Source organism: Penicillium mononematosum, assembly GCF_028829835.1.
Source record: "Penicillium mononematosum strain IBT 11891 chromosome Unknown utg000002l:1.0-8112719.0:1.0-8118358.0, whole genome shotgun sequence".
Lineage (NCBI taxonomy): Eukaryota > Fungi > Ascomycota > Eurotiomycetes > Eurotiales > Aspergillaceae > Penicillium > Penicillium mononematosum.
Genome location: NW_026643272.1, coordinates 4,919,814 through 4,933,235, shown reverse-complemented (window position 1 = coordinate 4,933,235; position 13,422 = coordinate 4,919,814). Strand labels below are relative to the sequence as shown.

General features: G+C 49.4%; 4 protein-coding genes across 4 annotated transcripts; 3 read left to right on the top strand and 1 right to left on the bottom strand.

Annotated features, from left to right (window-relative positions):
* Positions 1 to 457: 457 nt before the first annotated feature.
* Positions 458 to 2,322, top strand: N7519_003680 (uncharacterized protein; the record flags this gene model as incomplete). Its single annotated transcript, XM_057290458.1, has 8 exons — positions 458 to 629; positions 692 to 722; positions 776 to 970; positions 1,031 to 1,196; positions 1,246 to 1,347; positions 1,407 to 1,536; positions 1,597 to 1,709; positions 1,765 to 2,322. The coding sequence occupies 8 exons, from the start codon at positions 458 to 460 to the stop codon at positions 2,320 to 2,322; spliced, it is 1,467 nt and encodes a 488-aa protein (XP_057151660.1).
* A 1,004-nt stretch (positions 2,323 to 3,326) lies between these two features.
* On the top strand, positions 3,327 to 4,571 carry N7519_003679 (Gfo/Idh/MocA family protein; the record flags this gene model as incomplete). The annotated part of the gene is made up of 1 exon (XM_057290457.1): positions 3,327 to 4,571. One exon carries the CDS (start codon positions 3,327 to 3,329, stop codon positions 4,569 to 4,571), a length of 1,245 nt encoding a protein of 414 aa, XP_057151659.1.
* Positions 4,572 to 4,852: 281 nt separating this feature from the next.
* Positions 4,853 to 6,952, bottom strand: N7519_003678 (signal recognition particle subunit SRP72; the record flags this gene model as incomplete). Its single annotated transcript, XM_057290456.1, has 6 exons — positions 4,853 to 5,454; positions 5,511 to 5,828; positions 5,902 to 6,047; positions 6,098 to 6,242; positions 6,298 to 6,571; positions 6,632 to 6,952. The coding sequence occupies 6 exons, from the start codon at positions 6,950 to 6,952 to the stop codon at positions 4,853 to 4,855; spliced, it is 1,806 nt and encodes a 601-aa protein (XP_057151658.1).
* A 3,486-nt stretch (positions 6,953 to 10,438) lies between these two features.
* Positions 10,439 to 11,869, top strand: N7519_003677 (glycosyltransferase family 31 protein; the record flags this gene model as incomplete). The annotated part of the gene is made up of 1 exon (XM_057290455.1): positions 10,439 to 11,869. The coding sequence occupies one exon, from the start codon at positions 10,439 to 10,441 to the stop codon at positions 11,867 to 11,869; it is 1,431 nt and encodes a 476-aa protein (XP_057151657.1).
* Between the last annotated feature and the right edge of the window lie 1,553 nt (positions 11,870 to 13,422).

The window sequence follows — 13,422 nt, the reverse complement described above, 5'->3', positions numbered from 1 at the left end:
TCTTAAACGCGGCAAAATGTAGGTCCGCCATGTGAAATGTTCAAGCACATGAAAGAAAGATAAGCTCCGATAGGCCTGACAAACGGGTACTACCCTATTCAAGGAGGCTGAGGATCTGGAGAGACTGGATACTCAGGCACATGGCTGAAATATAAGTTCTGATAGGTTTGACGATCACAAGGTCACCATGAAACTACCGAGACTGTGGAGTTCTGTTATCCCCGGGGATATAAGGCAGAGAGCTTAGACCCCAACTTAGTACAGACCCACCCGCACATCTCGCACTTCCCACCGACGTTATCGTGTCCCTATTCCACGCTCTCATTGGTCTCTTTTAGGAAGTAATTCACCACTAGAGCCATCAAATATACCAAGGTAGCTTCTATAGATATAAATATATCCCCATTGATATTGGTAACATATAGTAATTGGTATTTCATTCAGTATCCTGGTCAACATGGCTACATCTCCCAGTGACTCCGTCATGAAGATGAAAGATCCCAAGGAGCAAGTCTCGCAAACCGACTGGGATATTGAGCAACGGAAACCCGAGAAGAAACGCTCGGGTGTGCTCAATGTAGTGGTTTCCGGGTTGGCCTTGTTCAGTGATGGATACAACGCTCAAATCAGTACGTGGTGATCTATATCTCCAAAGGTCTTCTTTTTATCCCAATTACTAACCGCGTGGTAGTTGGCTACATGGAGCCTTTATTCTCCGTCCTGTGAGTAGCCCTATCTCCGAAACACTTCTGGCCATATTTACTGATGAGTCCAGCTACATGGATGGAATGTCCTCAACTATCAAGTCCCGCCTTTCAAACTCTTATCTCATCGGTGAGATATTTGGCATGCTTTTCTTTGGTGTTCTGATTGACCGCATTGGTCGTCGGACTGGTATTGTCGCTGCAACAGCGTTCCTTATTCTCGGGGTGGTGCTGGCAACTGCCTCTCATGGGAAATCGCAACTAGGGTATCTTGTCCAAACACTTTAGCCATTTTGATCGAGACACATCACTGACACCACATTAAGGATGTTTTGGATGATGATTGTTGCACGAGGCATTGCAGGATTTGGCGCTGGAGGAGAATATCCTGTTTGTGCCACTAGTGCCACTGAGGCTGCCGATGAGACAGTCGACCTCCGAAAGCGACGTGGCTTCTTGGTCGCACTCACCACCGATTTCGCCATAGATCTGGTGAGTACTAGGGACGAAGTTGACGACGACCTTGCTAACTTTACGATAGGGATTTGTTGCAGCTGGATTAATCGCTCTTATTGTTCTCGCGTGTTACAGCCAACAAGATTCTGAAGGAGTCTGGCGCGTTACTTTCGGTCTGGGTATTGTGGTAGGTCTCTTGCCTTATAAAGAGCTAGTAAGATGTAATAATTCTGACATTGGTATCAGTTGCCAATATCAATCTGTTTCTTCCGCGTTCGAATGGTCAACTCTACTCAATACCAAAAGCACGCTATCAAGTCGCAGTATCCCTATGGATTAGTACTACGTCGCTACTGGAAGCCCATGCTTGGAACATGTGAGTCGCTTCAGTTTGGTTAAATTGTGCGGTGGCTTTAGCTAACGTTGATATTTGTAGCCATGGCTTGGTTCTGCTACGACTTCGTCACATATCCATTTGGTCTGTTCTCATCCACCATCATCGAGCAGCTGAATCCCAACAACACCACAGTTCAGAATATTGGATACGGGGTAGGTCATCATATCACCATGTTTTAGCTGCTTAAACTGACAGCATAATTTCCAGACCGTTATCAACTGTTTCTACCTTCCAGGTTGTTTGATTGGTGGTATCCTAATGGATCGAATCGGCCGCAAACAGAACATGACCCTAGGTTTTATGCTCTGGGGTATATGGGGATTTATTCTGGGGGCTGCCCTCCATCCTATTCAGAGTGTTTTCCCGCTTTTTATAGTCATGTACGGCATTTTCCAGGCACTCGGAGAGATGGGCCCTGGAGTGTCGACGTTTCTCTGTGCTTCGGAGTCGTTCCCAACACCCCTGCGCGGTCATTTTCTCGGATTTGCAGCTGCAGTTGGTAAAGCTGGGGCATCGATTGGGACAGAAGTCTTCACCCCAATTCAGAACTCCTTCGATACTACCGCTAAAGGCCAGCAAGCGGTTTTCCTAATTGGTGCGGCCTTTACAATGGTTGGTGGTATTCTTTCCTGGTTCCTCATCCCAGATATGTCTCGAGAGCTAGAGACAGAGGATGCCAAGTTCAAAGCATACTTGGAAGAGAATGGCTATGACATAAGTTCGTATGGCGAAGCATTGGTTGTCAATGCCCGCGCTTCAACTTAACCACCCTGGCAGACAAAAAAGAATATAGAGAGAGTTGTGAGATTACAACAAATTCAGGGCAATTGTAAAAGAGCTAAATGAGAACAAAAAGTTGTAAGGTAACAAAAACATAGTAAGATCTTGCTATAGGCTGTGTGGCTATGGGAAAGGGTTAACTCAAGGGATCTAGTAGGCCAGGCCGAACATGTCGGTCATGAGTATCAGATCAAAGTAGATATGCCATACTATTTTAGATCTTTTGGTCACAATTCAGATAAAGCATACTACTGTACTAATACTTCACCTGCAACTTCGCTTGAAGTACAATATAGTTCTGGTTGTTTACTGCGACCCACATCTCCACTTTTTTAGAACGGAGGATAATTCTTATTCTTGTTCTTACTCTTGTTCTTACATCTATGGTTACTTTTACAAAAGTCCATCAACACGGCATACAGGAAAACATCATGATTAAAGCTCTGTCTAAGCGGATGAGTCTACGCCAGGAGCATGACCCTTCGTCACTACACGCGATGATGCCTTTCATTCCCAACCAATGTCGGGTGTACACATTTCCTGAACCATATTTAACAAGATAGGATCGGCACAAGATCTGCAACTGTCTATATTAAGTGCATCAGAATCAACGGAAATCTTACTGACCATGGATAAAATCTGGGGTTAAAACTCTGACCGAAGTATGAAATCTGATCACTGGACAATGATGTCACAAAGTTGGCATGCTCCAGGGATGCCCTTGAAAACGATGCTACACAGCTCACAGGGGCTCTTTTCTTTGTTTGATCATCCTAAAGATCGTGTTAATGAAGCATCACTCTTACTCTATCTAATCTTGTGCGCTTTGCTCACTTTCACATTCACAACTCCCTTAATCCCTGAGCTACCTGGAATATCATTCATATTCTCGGTCATTCAGCCCAGGCGATATACAAAAGGCCCGATCATCTCTCAGATTTCTTCCACCTGTAATCATCTAATCTACAGCTCCCTATCCTTCCTCTAACATGTCAACCCCTGTCCTCCGCCTAGGCATCCTAGGCGCCACGAACGCCGTCCAAGCAACCTACCTCCCGGTCCTCCGTTCCCTAAAAACACACTACACCCTCACAGCCATCTACGACCCCAACGCCGAGATCGCAAAGCAATGCCAATCCCGCTTCGACATAACCTACAGCACCACAGTCGTCGAAGATGTCCTGCGCCATAAAGAAGTGGACGTCATCCTCAACCTCCTCCCAATGGAGTACCACGAGCAATACACCGTGACAGCCCTCGAAGCCGGCAAAGACGTCATGGTCGAAGTGCCCCTCACAATGAGCATCTCAAGCCTGCGCCGGATCCGCGAAGCAGTCAAGAAAGGCAAAGTCTCCCGATCCCTGGACGGCACCAGCGAAACAGACGGCCCAAAGGTATTCGTCGGATGCGCGCGCCGCTACGCCCCCTGCTTCACAGAAGTCTTTAAAAAGGAACTCGCGGCCCTAGGCCGCGTGTACTACGCGCGCTGCCGACACATCGCCGGCCCAATGAACCACATCGGCACACCAACCTCGAGAGACATCGCGCCGTCAATGAAGAGCAACAATAACCCGGAGCAGTTCCGCGCACTGCTGAATGACGTCTTCGGGTCGGAAGAGGATCTCACACCTGACAGAGTCGCGTTCTGTCGCTACCTCGGCATGCTGGGGTGTCATGATCTATCGGTGATGCGCGAGTCGTTGGGATTCCCAGATGCGGTTTCTAATGTCGCTATCACGGACCCGTTCTACTCGGCCATTTTCCACTATACGAATTCCGCTGAGAATAACGGTCACCCGTTCATACTTGTCTATGAGGCTGGGGTTGATGCCATACCCCGTTGTGATGCTCATTTGACTGTCTACGGCGCGCACAAGACTCTCAGCGTGGAGTATGACTTCCCCCGTCCTGGGGAGAAAATCAGTACTGGGACTTATGTGCGGGTTGTTGTTGAGGAAGCGGATGGGACGACGGAGTCGGATAATGTTAATGGAAATCAGATCAATGTGGTGGAGAATGCTGTTCCTCGGCCTCGTGTGAGGCGGACGGAGACTGTCAGTACCTGTGACGAGGCGTATGAGCGTGAATTCATGGCTCTGCATTCTTATCTGGTTGGTGGCGCGTCGGCGGCGAAGACAACTGCTGACGACGCTGTCATGGACCTGCGGCTGCTGCTTATGATCTTTGACCATTACAACCGCCAATGCGGTACCATTCGGACTCCGTTAGGTTGAGCGTCGATTCTTGACAGGCGGTTTGAAATCGGTGGAGGGGACATTCGTCGGGTACTTTCTCAAAGAAGTCGCGTCGCTAGTACCTGGGCTGGTTTTACGGGGGCTGTTTACATCTGGTTATGCGGGATCGGAGTCTTCGGAGCTAAAAAAGCTGGTGGGAATATATTTACTCGCGGTCTCGGGTTTGAGGTGCCCTTCAATATGAAATACGAGATACATACCTGAGTTCCATGTATCGTAGGTAGCATTCAAGCTATGATATCTATCTGTCTGATATTACACTATCGCTTGCCCTTCTTCTTATTCTTCTTAGCATTAGAGCCACCGCCGGACTTTTGCTGCTGCTGAGCGGGGGACTCTTCAGTCTTCTCATTCACAGGACCACCCTGCGTGAGTGCAGCAGCACGCTGCTTACCCTTCTTGCCCTTGGGTCTGTAAGAAGAGCGGTCGCGCACAGGCAGCCAGCGCTCAGGGTCGGGCTTCTTGGCGGGATCGAAGTCCTTGGGCAGACGGGACTTGCGGACACGCTTGTTGGCACGGTCATCGGCGCTAGCTGCGGTGCGCTTGCGGGCACCGGCGAAGGCAGCAGCGGCCGCTGCAACCGAGGAGGCGGAGGGAGAGATGCCAGCGGATTCCAGAGCTGAGACGTCGACGTCGGCAATCAGGTCGCTGACTGCCGGCAGGCGGTCGAGTTCGGACTCAATCTGCGCATAGTCCAGAGTTGCTTGTGAGGCAACATAGCCAGCAATGGCGATGCGGTCGTTGGGGTCTTGCTGGTGCAGACCACGGAATAGATCACCTGCCGTGGCTAGGTCGGCGCGGTCTTCAGAGTGAAGGAGGAGGAGGCGGCTGCTGCGCGGAGGAGGGACACGGGGGGCTCGGGCTTCGCGCGCCAGTAGGAGGCAGCTTGTGCGAGGGTGGTGCGGATCTGGACCATACGACCTTCGCGCTGGTACAGGGAGACGAGGACGCTGAGGAGGCCTGGGTTGAAGCGGATGGACTCGTTTGACCCTTCAAGACAGCGGAGGGTTCGCTCCATGGCTGTGATAGCAGAGGTGGTGTTGCCGCCGCTGACATAGAGCTGTACCACTGTCAGAAGAAGGCCGATGTCTGTGGGCCGTCGCTCTAGCAAGGGAACGATCTGTTTGAGGGCTTTAGGGCCGGTTTCGCCTTGAGCGTGTGCTGCGGCGTTGAATACAGAGAGAAGGTTGGTGATGGCGTCGGTAGATGGGCTTGGGCGTTTTGACTGTGCCTTAGCTGTGGACCGGATTATGCCATCGTACTTTTGCACAAGGAGGTCTGCGGCGTGGGAAGTTGCCGACCATATCACGGTCCTGAAATTCGAATAGTCGATCGTTATTGATGGCATCTGGGGTGTCGTGGAGGGCCTTGTAGAGGATGTAGGGGTTGACGTCAGTCGGACGAGCGAGGACGATGTTGTTGCGGGCAATCTTTTTGGTAGATAACTCGGTGATACTAGGAAAGGATGTAAGTAATCAGTTTCGAGCTGGCATGATTCAACATACTTTTCCACGGAGATATCTTTGAGAACCGCCTCGGCCTCTTCCAACTTTCCGAGTTGAATCAAAACATAGAGTTGTTGGACTGCAATTGGCAGCATCTCTGCAGCCTTGTCTTCAGGAGAAAGGTCCTCTGATGTGCGGCAGATATCTATGCGAAACGTCAGTTTGAGTCCTAGTCTTGGGCAACACGGCGGCATGCTGACTTTGAGCTCGATTGAGCAAGACCTCGCTCTGCTTGAATTCCCCCTTTGCAATGTTCAAGCAAGCTGCATTGTAGGTTGTTTCGAATGATTCCAAATCCTCCCTCGACAATCGGTCGTGGCGCACGAATTCCGTCTCCCCTTTCCATTGAAGCTGGGCATCGGTAGCCCACGAATTGATGCTCAGGTCATTAACCTCGTGAGCGGAAGACGCCGCATCTTTGGAAAGTTGTTCATAAAGCTCAGCTGCCCGTCGGAAGTTCTCGGCACGATAGCGCTGTTACGACAAGACAATCAACATTGGTCCTCAAACAGAAGGACAGATGGGGTACCATACCACTTGTGCCTCGAGGTGACTAGCACCACGCCCAGAAGCTGCGCGAGTCAAGGCTTCTGTGGCTTCTTCAAGCTTCCCGCACTTGTATGATGCATAGGCGTATTCCAAGCCTGCACTCTGCTTCAGCGCATCGCCTCCGGCCTGGAATGTCTTGAGAGCTTCTTCGTAACGGTCGAGTTTCAATAGAGCAACAACTTTCATGTGCTGTGCTTGCAAATTGGATTTGGATTTGGTGAGGACTGCATTGCACGACTGGAGGACTTCCTCGTGGTCGTCAATCGACGCCCGCTGCAATAGCGAGGCCAGCGATTGCGCAACCATGGCGGGGGTCGCTCGAGAATTTCGGGGTGGTAATAGGGGGCGAAGAAGATGGTAACCTCAGTATCGGATGAAATATGAGATTGTGGGATTTATACAAAGAACACAGTGGCCGATTTCCCCAGATCAACTGATATCAAACTCCAATGTGCGGGAACTGGTCTTTTCCCCATTGGGGGGTTTCTGCGCTTAACGCTAATATGCCCCGCCGTAGCTCACGTGTCATATTTGAGCATCAACAAATTTACGAATAACGGTGACAGATCTCGACTTGCTGGGCTTTATAGAGTGTGTGCTGAGCTGAATCTGCGTCAAAGTCAATTCTTGCATTGTAAACTCGATATATACGAAATTTTAGCGGATTTCCTAGTACTTCAAATTCACGAGTGCTGAGACCCCGGGGGGGGGGCTCCGCAGCTGGACTACCCGAAACATACTGAGAAAACAAACGTTGCCGCCAACGCCCTTTCTTTCGGGCTGGTATGTACCTAGCGTGTTGAACGATGGATAGCCAGTCCTGCAGACCTGGAGACCTGGAGACGCATTGAACTTAGTTAAGATAGGAAGGACAAGAGAGTTTTCTTCATGTCCATCCATCATCGTGTCCAAGGATGATTCCCACTGGCCCCTCCCCCTCGTCATTTCACGTGTTGTCTATCTCATTGAGCTGCTTGCGTGTTCTGGTAACCTTAAAAAGTATGTAGTTAGCGTATATTCTTGCCTAGCCACCAAGGCAACCTGACATCAATGCTATGTTTTCCTTGCATCCACTTATAGAGTGCCCTGTACTTCTTACCAATATGGAGTGCCTTATACTTCGTACATCAACAGCCCCAGCACTAAGTTCCGGCATATTACCGGTTACAAATGATGCTGGCCAAAAGTGGAGACGTAGCGCTAGATTCCTCTTTAATTTAGGATGAAACTCTATACCGGGAGATATGAAACCATCCTCAACTATGAAGTTTGACTCGCAGTGTAGTCTTGTCGACGGTGTTTGGATTGACAAGTACCGGGTTCCAACAGTGTCGGATATTTCTCTCTGTCCCATTTCCTGGATCGGCACATCCAGTGGGGCTCCAAGGTGCTTAAAGCGAACTAATGTGGGGCAACACTCTATCCCGCTCAGTCCATTGCCGAGATATCGTCAATAGGAGCTCGAAGTGATAAGATGATCAAGCGCCATTTGCCTATAAGCAGGCTGGGATTGGAACATTACGTGATGTTCGGTATGTCGTCCACTGAATGTATTCCATACGTCCTCTCATATGATCACATATCGTGTGTTGATATCTATCCTTTATACTCTTTGTTAACCCGTGATCCATAGAGAGGAGAAATCATATCGCGGCGGCACCTTGACGGTGGCAGATGGAACTGATGAGGACTCCCAGCGATTCCTGCCATCTATGGCCCATACCCAGAATCCAACACTAACTAGTGCCGAAAAGAGTTTATAGAGAGCTTTCACGCGCGGGAGGGCTCTTGAGGAAAGACTCCGAGCCGGTCTGAAGTGCCCAGAACATGGTCTATGTTTATTTAGGTATCCAAAAGGGTAACTTTCATCTACGTGAAACCTAGCATAAACCTTTCCCCACCCTTGCTCGGGTCGCATTTGGCAATCGGTGTCGACGGATATGTTTATTCCGATCGCTTTTGTCGACTGTGGGGATACGGGCACAGGGTCAACACCAGCCACACTTCCTCCACCTCTAGAATCAAGGAGAACGAGACCAACTGGGGATTATTTAGTCACTATGCTTTGAGAAAGAACATCGAGGGAGCTTGGATGAATTATGAATCCAGGTAAACCTGATAACATCAATGGTGGCCCTAGTAGCTTCTATAACTGGGATCACACACTCTATCAGTTAACGTGCATATCTACAACGCAAGATACAGAGGATTTATATCGGAGATGGCTAGACTACCCAATCGACCCTAATCAATACACCGATGGCAGCTATATGAGTCCATAATCGCTGATTGAGTCTGATTCGTGTTCTAACCTATTGTCATATATTTAGCACAAGACGGCACGGGTCGAAACTGGTTTGAAACCGGCAACTTGGTAAGTTTACGAGAAAAGGAGGTCATTCAAACTGACAGTCCTTTCTTTCCTGTCTGGAGGACTCGTACGGACCACTCTGCTTTCCATCTATATTACTTCATACTATCAAAGGCACAGAGGAGAGGAAGGGATAAGCCGTGGTAGTCCAGTCCCTATTTAACATTCCTTCTCGATGCATACATCTGTTATTCTTGATGATATCCTTTTGTTGTATGTACATTTAACTTGAATCCACACTACTACGCAACTAAGTCTTACTTCATGGAAAGGAAAGACTTAGGAATAGCAACGTCGAAAGGAGCCCTAGAGATTGTCTGACCGACTCGTAAGCCCTTGCCCTGGCCACCAGCTACGCATCTTGGGGGCCACAGTGCGGAGGATGATGAAATCCGCAGAGGAACAAGAAATATCCATGCAAACCATATGTAAGGCAGACTAGGCCTCCTTATACGAGTGGGACTCCAGTATGCCTCATTGGCATTGGCATCGGGGGCTGGGTCGGCTCGCCTCCATACAATGTACTCCGTACAGTACGGAGAACATGTCAACAATGCCTCAAAAGTTCTCGTGAGAAAAGAGTAATAGGCTTGAATATCACCCAAGGATCTTCAATCAATGCAGTGGGGCTGAGTGGTAGCGTGGTGGGAACGGTGCGTGGATGAACCAAGCTGTCCCTGGGAAGTTGGCAAATAGCCGCCAATGTCACAAACGTCAATTGTTATTAGATACAACAATGACTGTCCGGACATTACTCCGTTATACTCCATTGCAGTGCTTATTTAGGGCGAAATAGTGTCTTGGCTATCTCGGCCATTTTGGTCGGAGTAGCACACGGGTAGAGGACGCGCGGATGTGGGGAATGGAGGGATCACAGACGAGTGAGAGGCAGGGATCACTGCTTATGAAGTCTTGGCACTGGCACGGTTGTACGTGAGTATTTCCAGCTGTGCTCTGTAACCAGGATTGGGGAGTAGGAATCACCATGTTAAATAGTATTGGAATGGATAAATTACTCAGAAGCATATTGTCCCTATATCGCTTCGTACCTGGATATAATTTCCAAACCCCTTGAAGTTACCGTGGGACGAGACTCCTACCAGGTATATTTGAACACACGTGACTTTCGCCAAATGGACCCTTCCAACGTCATCGATCGTCTTTCGGGCCCCTTAGAGAATTGGCCCTGTCCATTTTCATCCCATGGAACCATGATCGTCCATTGACCCTTATCTTCCCGTTCTTTTCATTTTCTTCTTCTTCCCTCTTCCTCTTCCTCTCCTCCATCCCTCTCCATACCACCTGGGCATATTTATACCGCACTTTCATCAGCCTGCGACCGTGGGCCCTTGATTGTGTTCTAGACCAAATTCTTATCTCCGCAATGCGGTAGAAGCCGACAAAATCTCACAACACAAAATATGCTATTCAGCGCCCGAGATGGGTCTGTTCCTGGGGCGTCATGGGCCTGGAAAAAGGTGCTGCGGTTTGGAGCTGTCTTCCTGTTTGTGGTAGGATTTGCCGCTGTACTATGGCCCTCGGTCGAGCCAGTGAAGCTGCCGCTGCAGACAGTTTCCAACAACATTACCGTCGCCCCCGATGTCTTATGCGATCTCGACTACGACAAATTGGAAAGCCTAGACGTTGTCAAAGTCGCCCAGTACACCCGCCGAGAAATCGTACTCGATATGACAGACGAACCATTGCCCTACACGCAGTGGCTTGAGCAGCCGTTCTTGGAAGTGCCAAAGGGCACTGAAGGAGCAGCGGACGGGTGCTCAGTTCCCGCCCCAGTGTCCTTGCGGGTCCCACAGCCACCGAAATTGGCGGACGCATCACACATCGATTTTGGCGTGGCGACCAGTGTCGAGAGATTGAATGAGTCTCTGGATGCATTCGCTCACTGGGCTGGATACTCGCGCTGTCGCATTTTCGCGCTGATCGAACCGGATCAGTCGGAAAACGGAAAACGGGATGTCTTGACCAAGGCAGACTCTCTGGGGATCAACCTCCACATCACTGAGGTGGAGGATGACTACCTCAACCGATACTTCGCACTCATCCCTCTTTTGAAGGAGAATGCACGGGAAACAACCCGATGGGGCTGTATTATCGACGACGACACATTCTTCCTGTCAATGCCCAGACTGGTGGATGCGCTCGCCAAGTACGACCACACCACCTCTATGTATATTGGCGGATTGTCAGAGTCTATCCCGCAGATTGCGGCGTTCGGAATGATTGGATTTGGAGGTGCAGGCGTCTTCTTATCGAAACCTCTCTTGGTGGAAATGACCAACGTGTACGACAAGTGTTCTGCGATGGATTTCACAGGCGATCGTCGCATCGCCATCTGCGTGTACCGCTACACCCAGACCCGGCTGACGGTGGACCACCGTCTAAGACAGTTGGACCTGATGCACGACGCCTCTGGATTCTTCGAGTCCGGCCGCGAGCCCCCGCTCACAGTGCACCACTGGAAGTCCTGGTTCCACGCCGACATGCCGAAGCTAGCGGTGGTCGCCGAGCTATGCGGCGACAGCTGTCTCCTCCGCAAATGGCACTTTGGCGACGGTTGGATCTTGACGAACGGGTTCTCGGTCATCAAGTATCACGCCGACCCGGACCAGGATGACATCGCCATGGAACAGACCTGGGACCCCCACAATGGCGCCAATGACGAATCTTACCTGCACGAATTGGGTCCCCTCCGCCGCAAGGACGAGCATAAAAGGTCATTCCAGTTGCAAGATGCCGTCCACGAGGAGAACGACCGTGTCACTCAGTGGTATGTCATGCGCGATGAGAGGAACGGTGATCAAATCTTGGAGCTGTCATGGCGCAAGAGATAAATAGTTTTGTTTTGCCTTGTGCATGTACAGTACGTGTACGGGCTCCTTTATATGGTCTTCCGGCCCCGGCGGTCTGCTGGATCAAGAAGCCCAATTTCAGGCGCATTGGCGCATGGGCAAAGGAATGCCACTTAGCATGGAGTTTCGTTTCGTTGTTTATAGATGATAGACACCTTTTTTGGCTACCCTAATGAGTTGAATAATGTGATATGGATGTTTGGATTACTTCTTATGGTGCAAGATTGTAGCCCTTGACGATATACCCGAGAAACGAACCTCTTGAGTACTGCGTACCTACAATATAGACTGCTTAGTCTTGACGTGGCTCAACTCCAAGTCTGGCTGTTCTAGCACCGACGCAGGCAGTTCTTGGTTCGGGTATTCGGGTGACAGCTTCATCATCTAAGGCGTCGATCTGCTCATTCGAGCCTTTTCAATATAGAACTAAATGCAGGTGTCTACCAAGTATGACTTTAGATATCTGTAGAGGTTAGTGACGATAGATGTAGATAAAGCAAAGAGGCAAAGAGCAAGGAAGTGGAAGGACCCGCCTGTGTACCATGGTAAGCAAGGCTGTCAAAGCCCCTGGAGGCCATAGCTCACCGATAGACATCATGCTGTACCATGGAACCAATGAATAGGCCACCTGGGCAGTCCCTTGCATATACTTAGGTACACAGCTTATAGTCTTTTGTGACTGGCGTATAGATAGGTGTCAAACATGTGGTTCGTAGTTCTATATAGACCGAGCGTCTCATTTTGTTCCTTCTCTGCAGATATATCCGAAATATATATTTACAAGAACCAGCTCCCCAACCTTTATTATTGTAAACCTACTTTGACACCATAACTACAATGTTAGACTGAACCAACTACACAAAATGCCATAGATATATTATATATGCGAGCCGAGAGTCACAAGATCGAGAAACAAAACCCCTTTCGCGGATGTACACCTCAATTGGCGAACACACGGGGTATCATTTGACCACCGTCGATCGGAGACAATAACGGCTTGTAGGAACATTTAGTACAGAGTACGGCATACGGAGTAGGGGAATGCCGTGACCCAGCGAAGATCCTATGGAACCCCTGAAGATCGATCGGCGTTGACTGTCGATCGAGATACTCGGTACGAGTACGGAGTCCATACTCCAATGTAACGGATGTGAGACCAAGTGGAGTAATCAGTAAGCAGGAAGCAGTAATTAGTAATTACCTAGTACAACTTGGTATCCATAGACAGTACCTAAGCAGTTAAGACCAAGGTACATAATCCGGAGAGTACCTGGAGACGACTGCTTATTAACAGTAACAACCTGCATCAAGTTCCATCACTCCATCAAAGAGAGCCAGATGCGCAATTCTGAGTCATCGGAAGGCAGTCAAGATTACAATAAGAGATGGGAAGTTAAAAGACGTGCTGTTTCAGTCTGCATCGCCCGTATTCCATCGAGATATTTCCTCATACCGGGGCGCCTCCCGGTGGAACAAGGATCATAGTGGCAACGCAATGCTTCAGGGTCATCTGCATTCTACGCCACGTGTTTGGT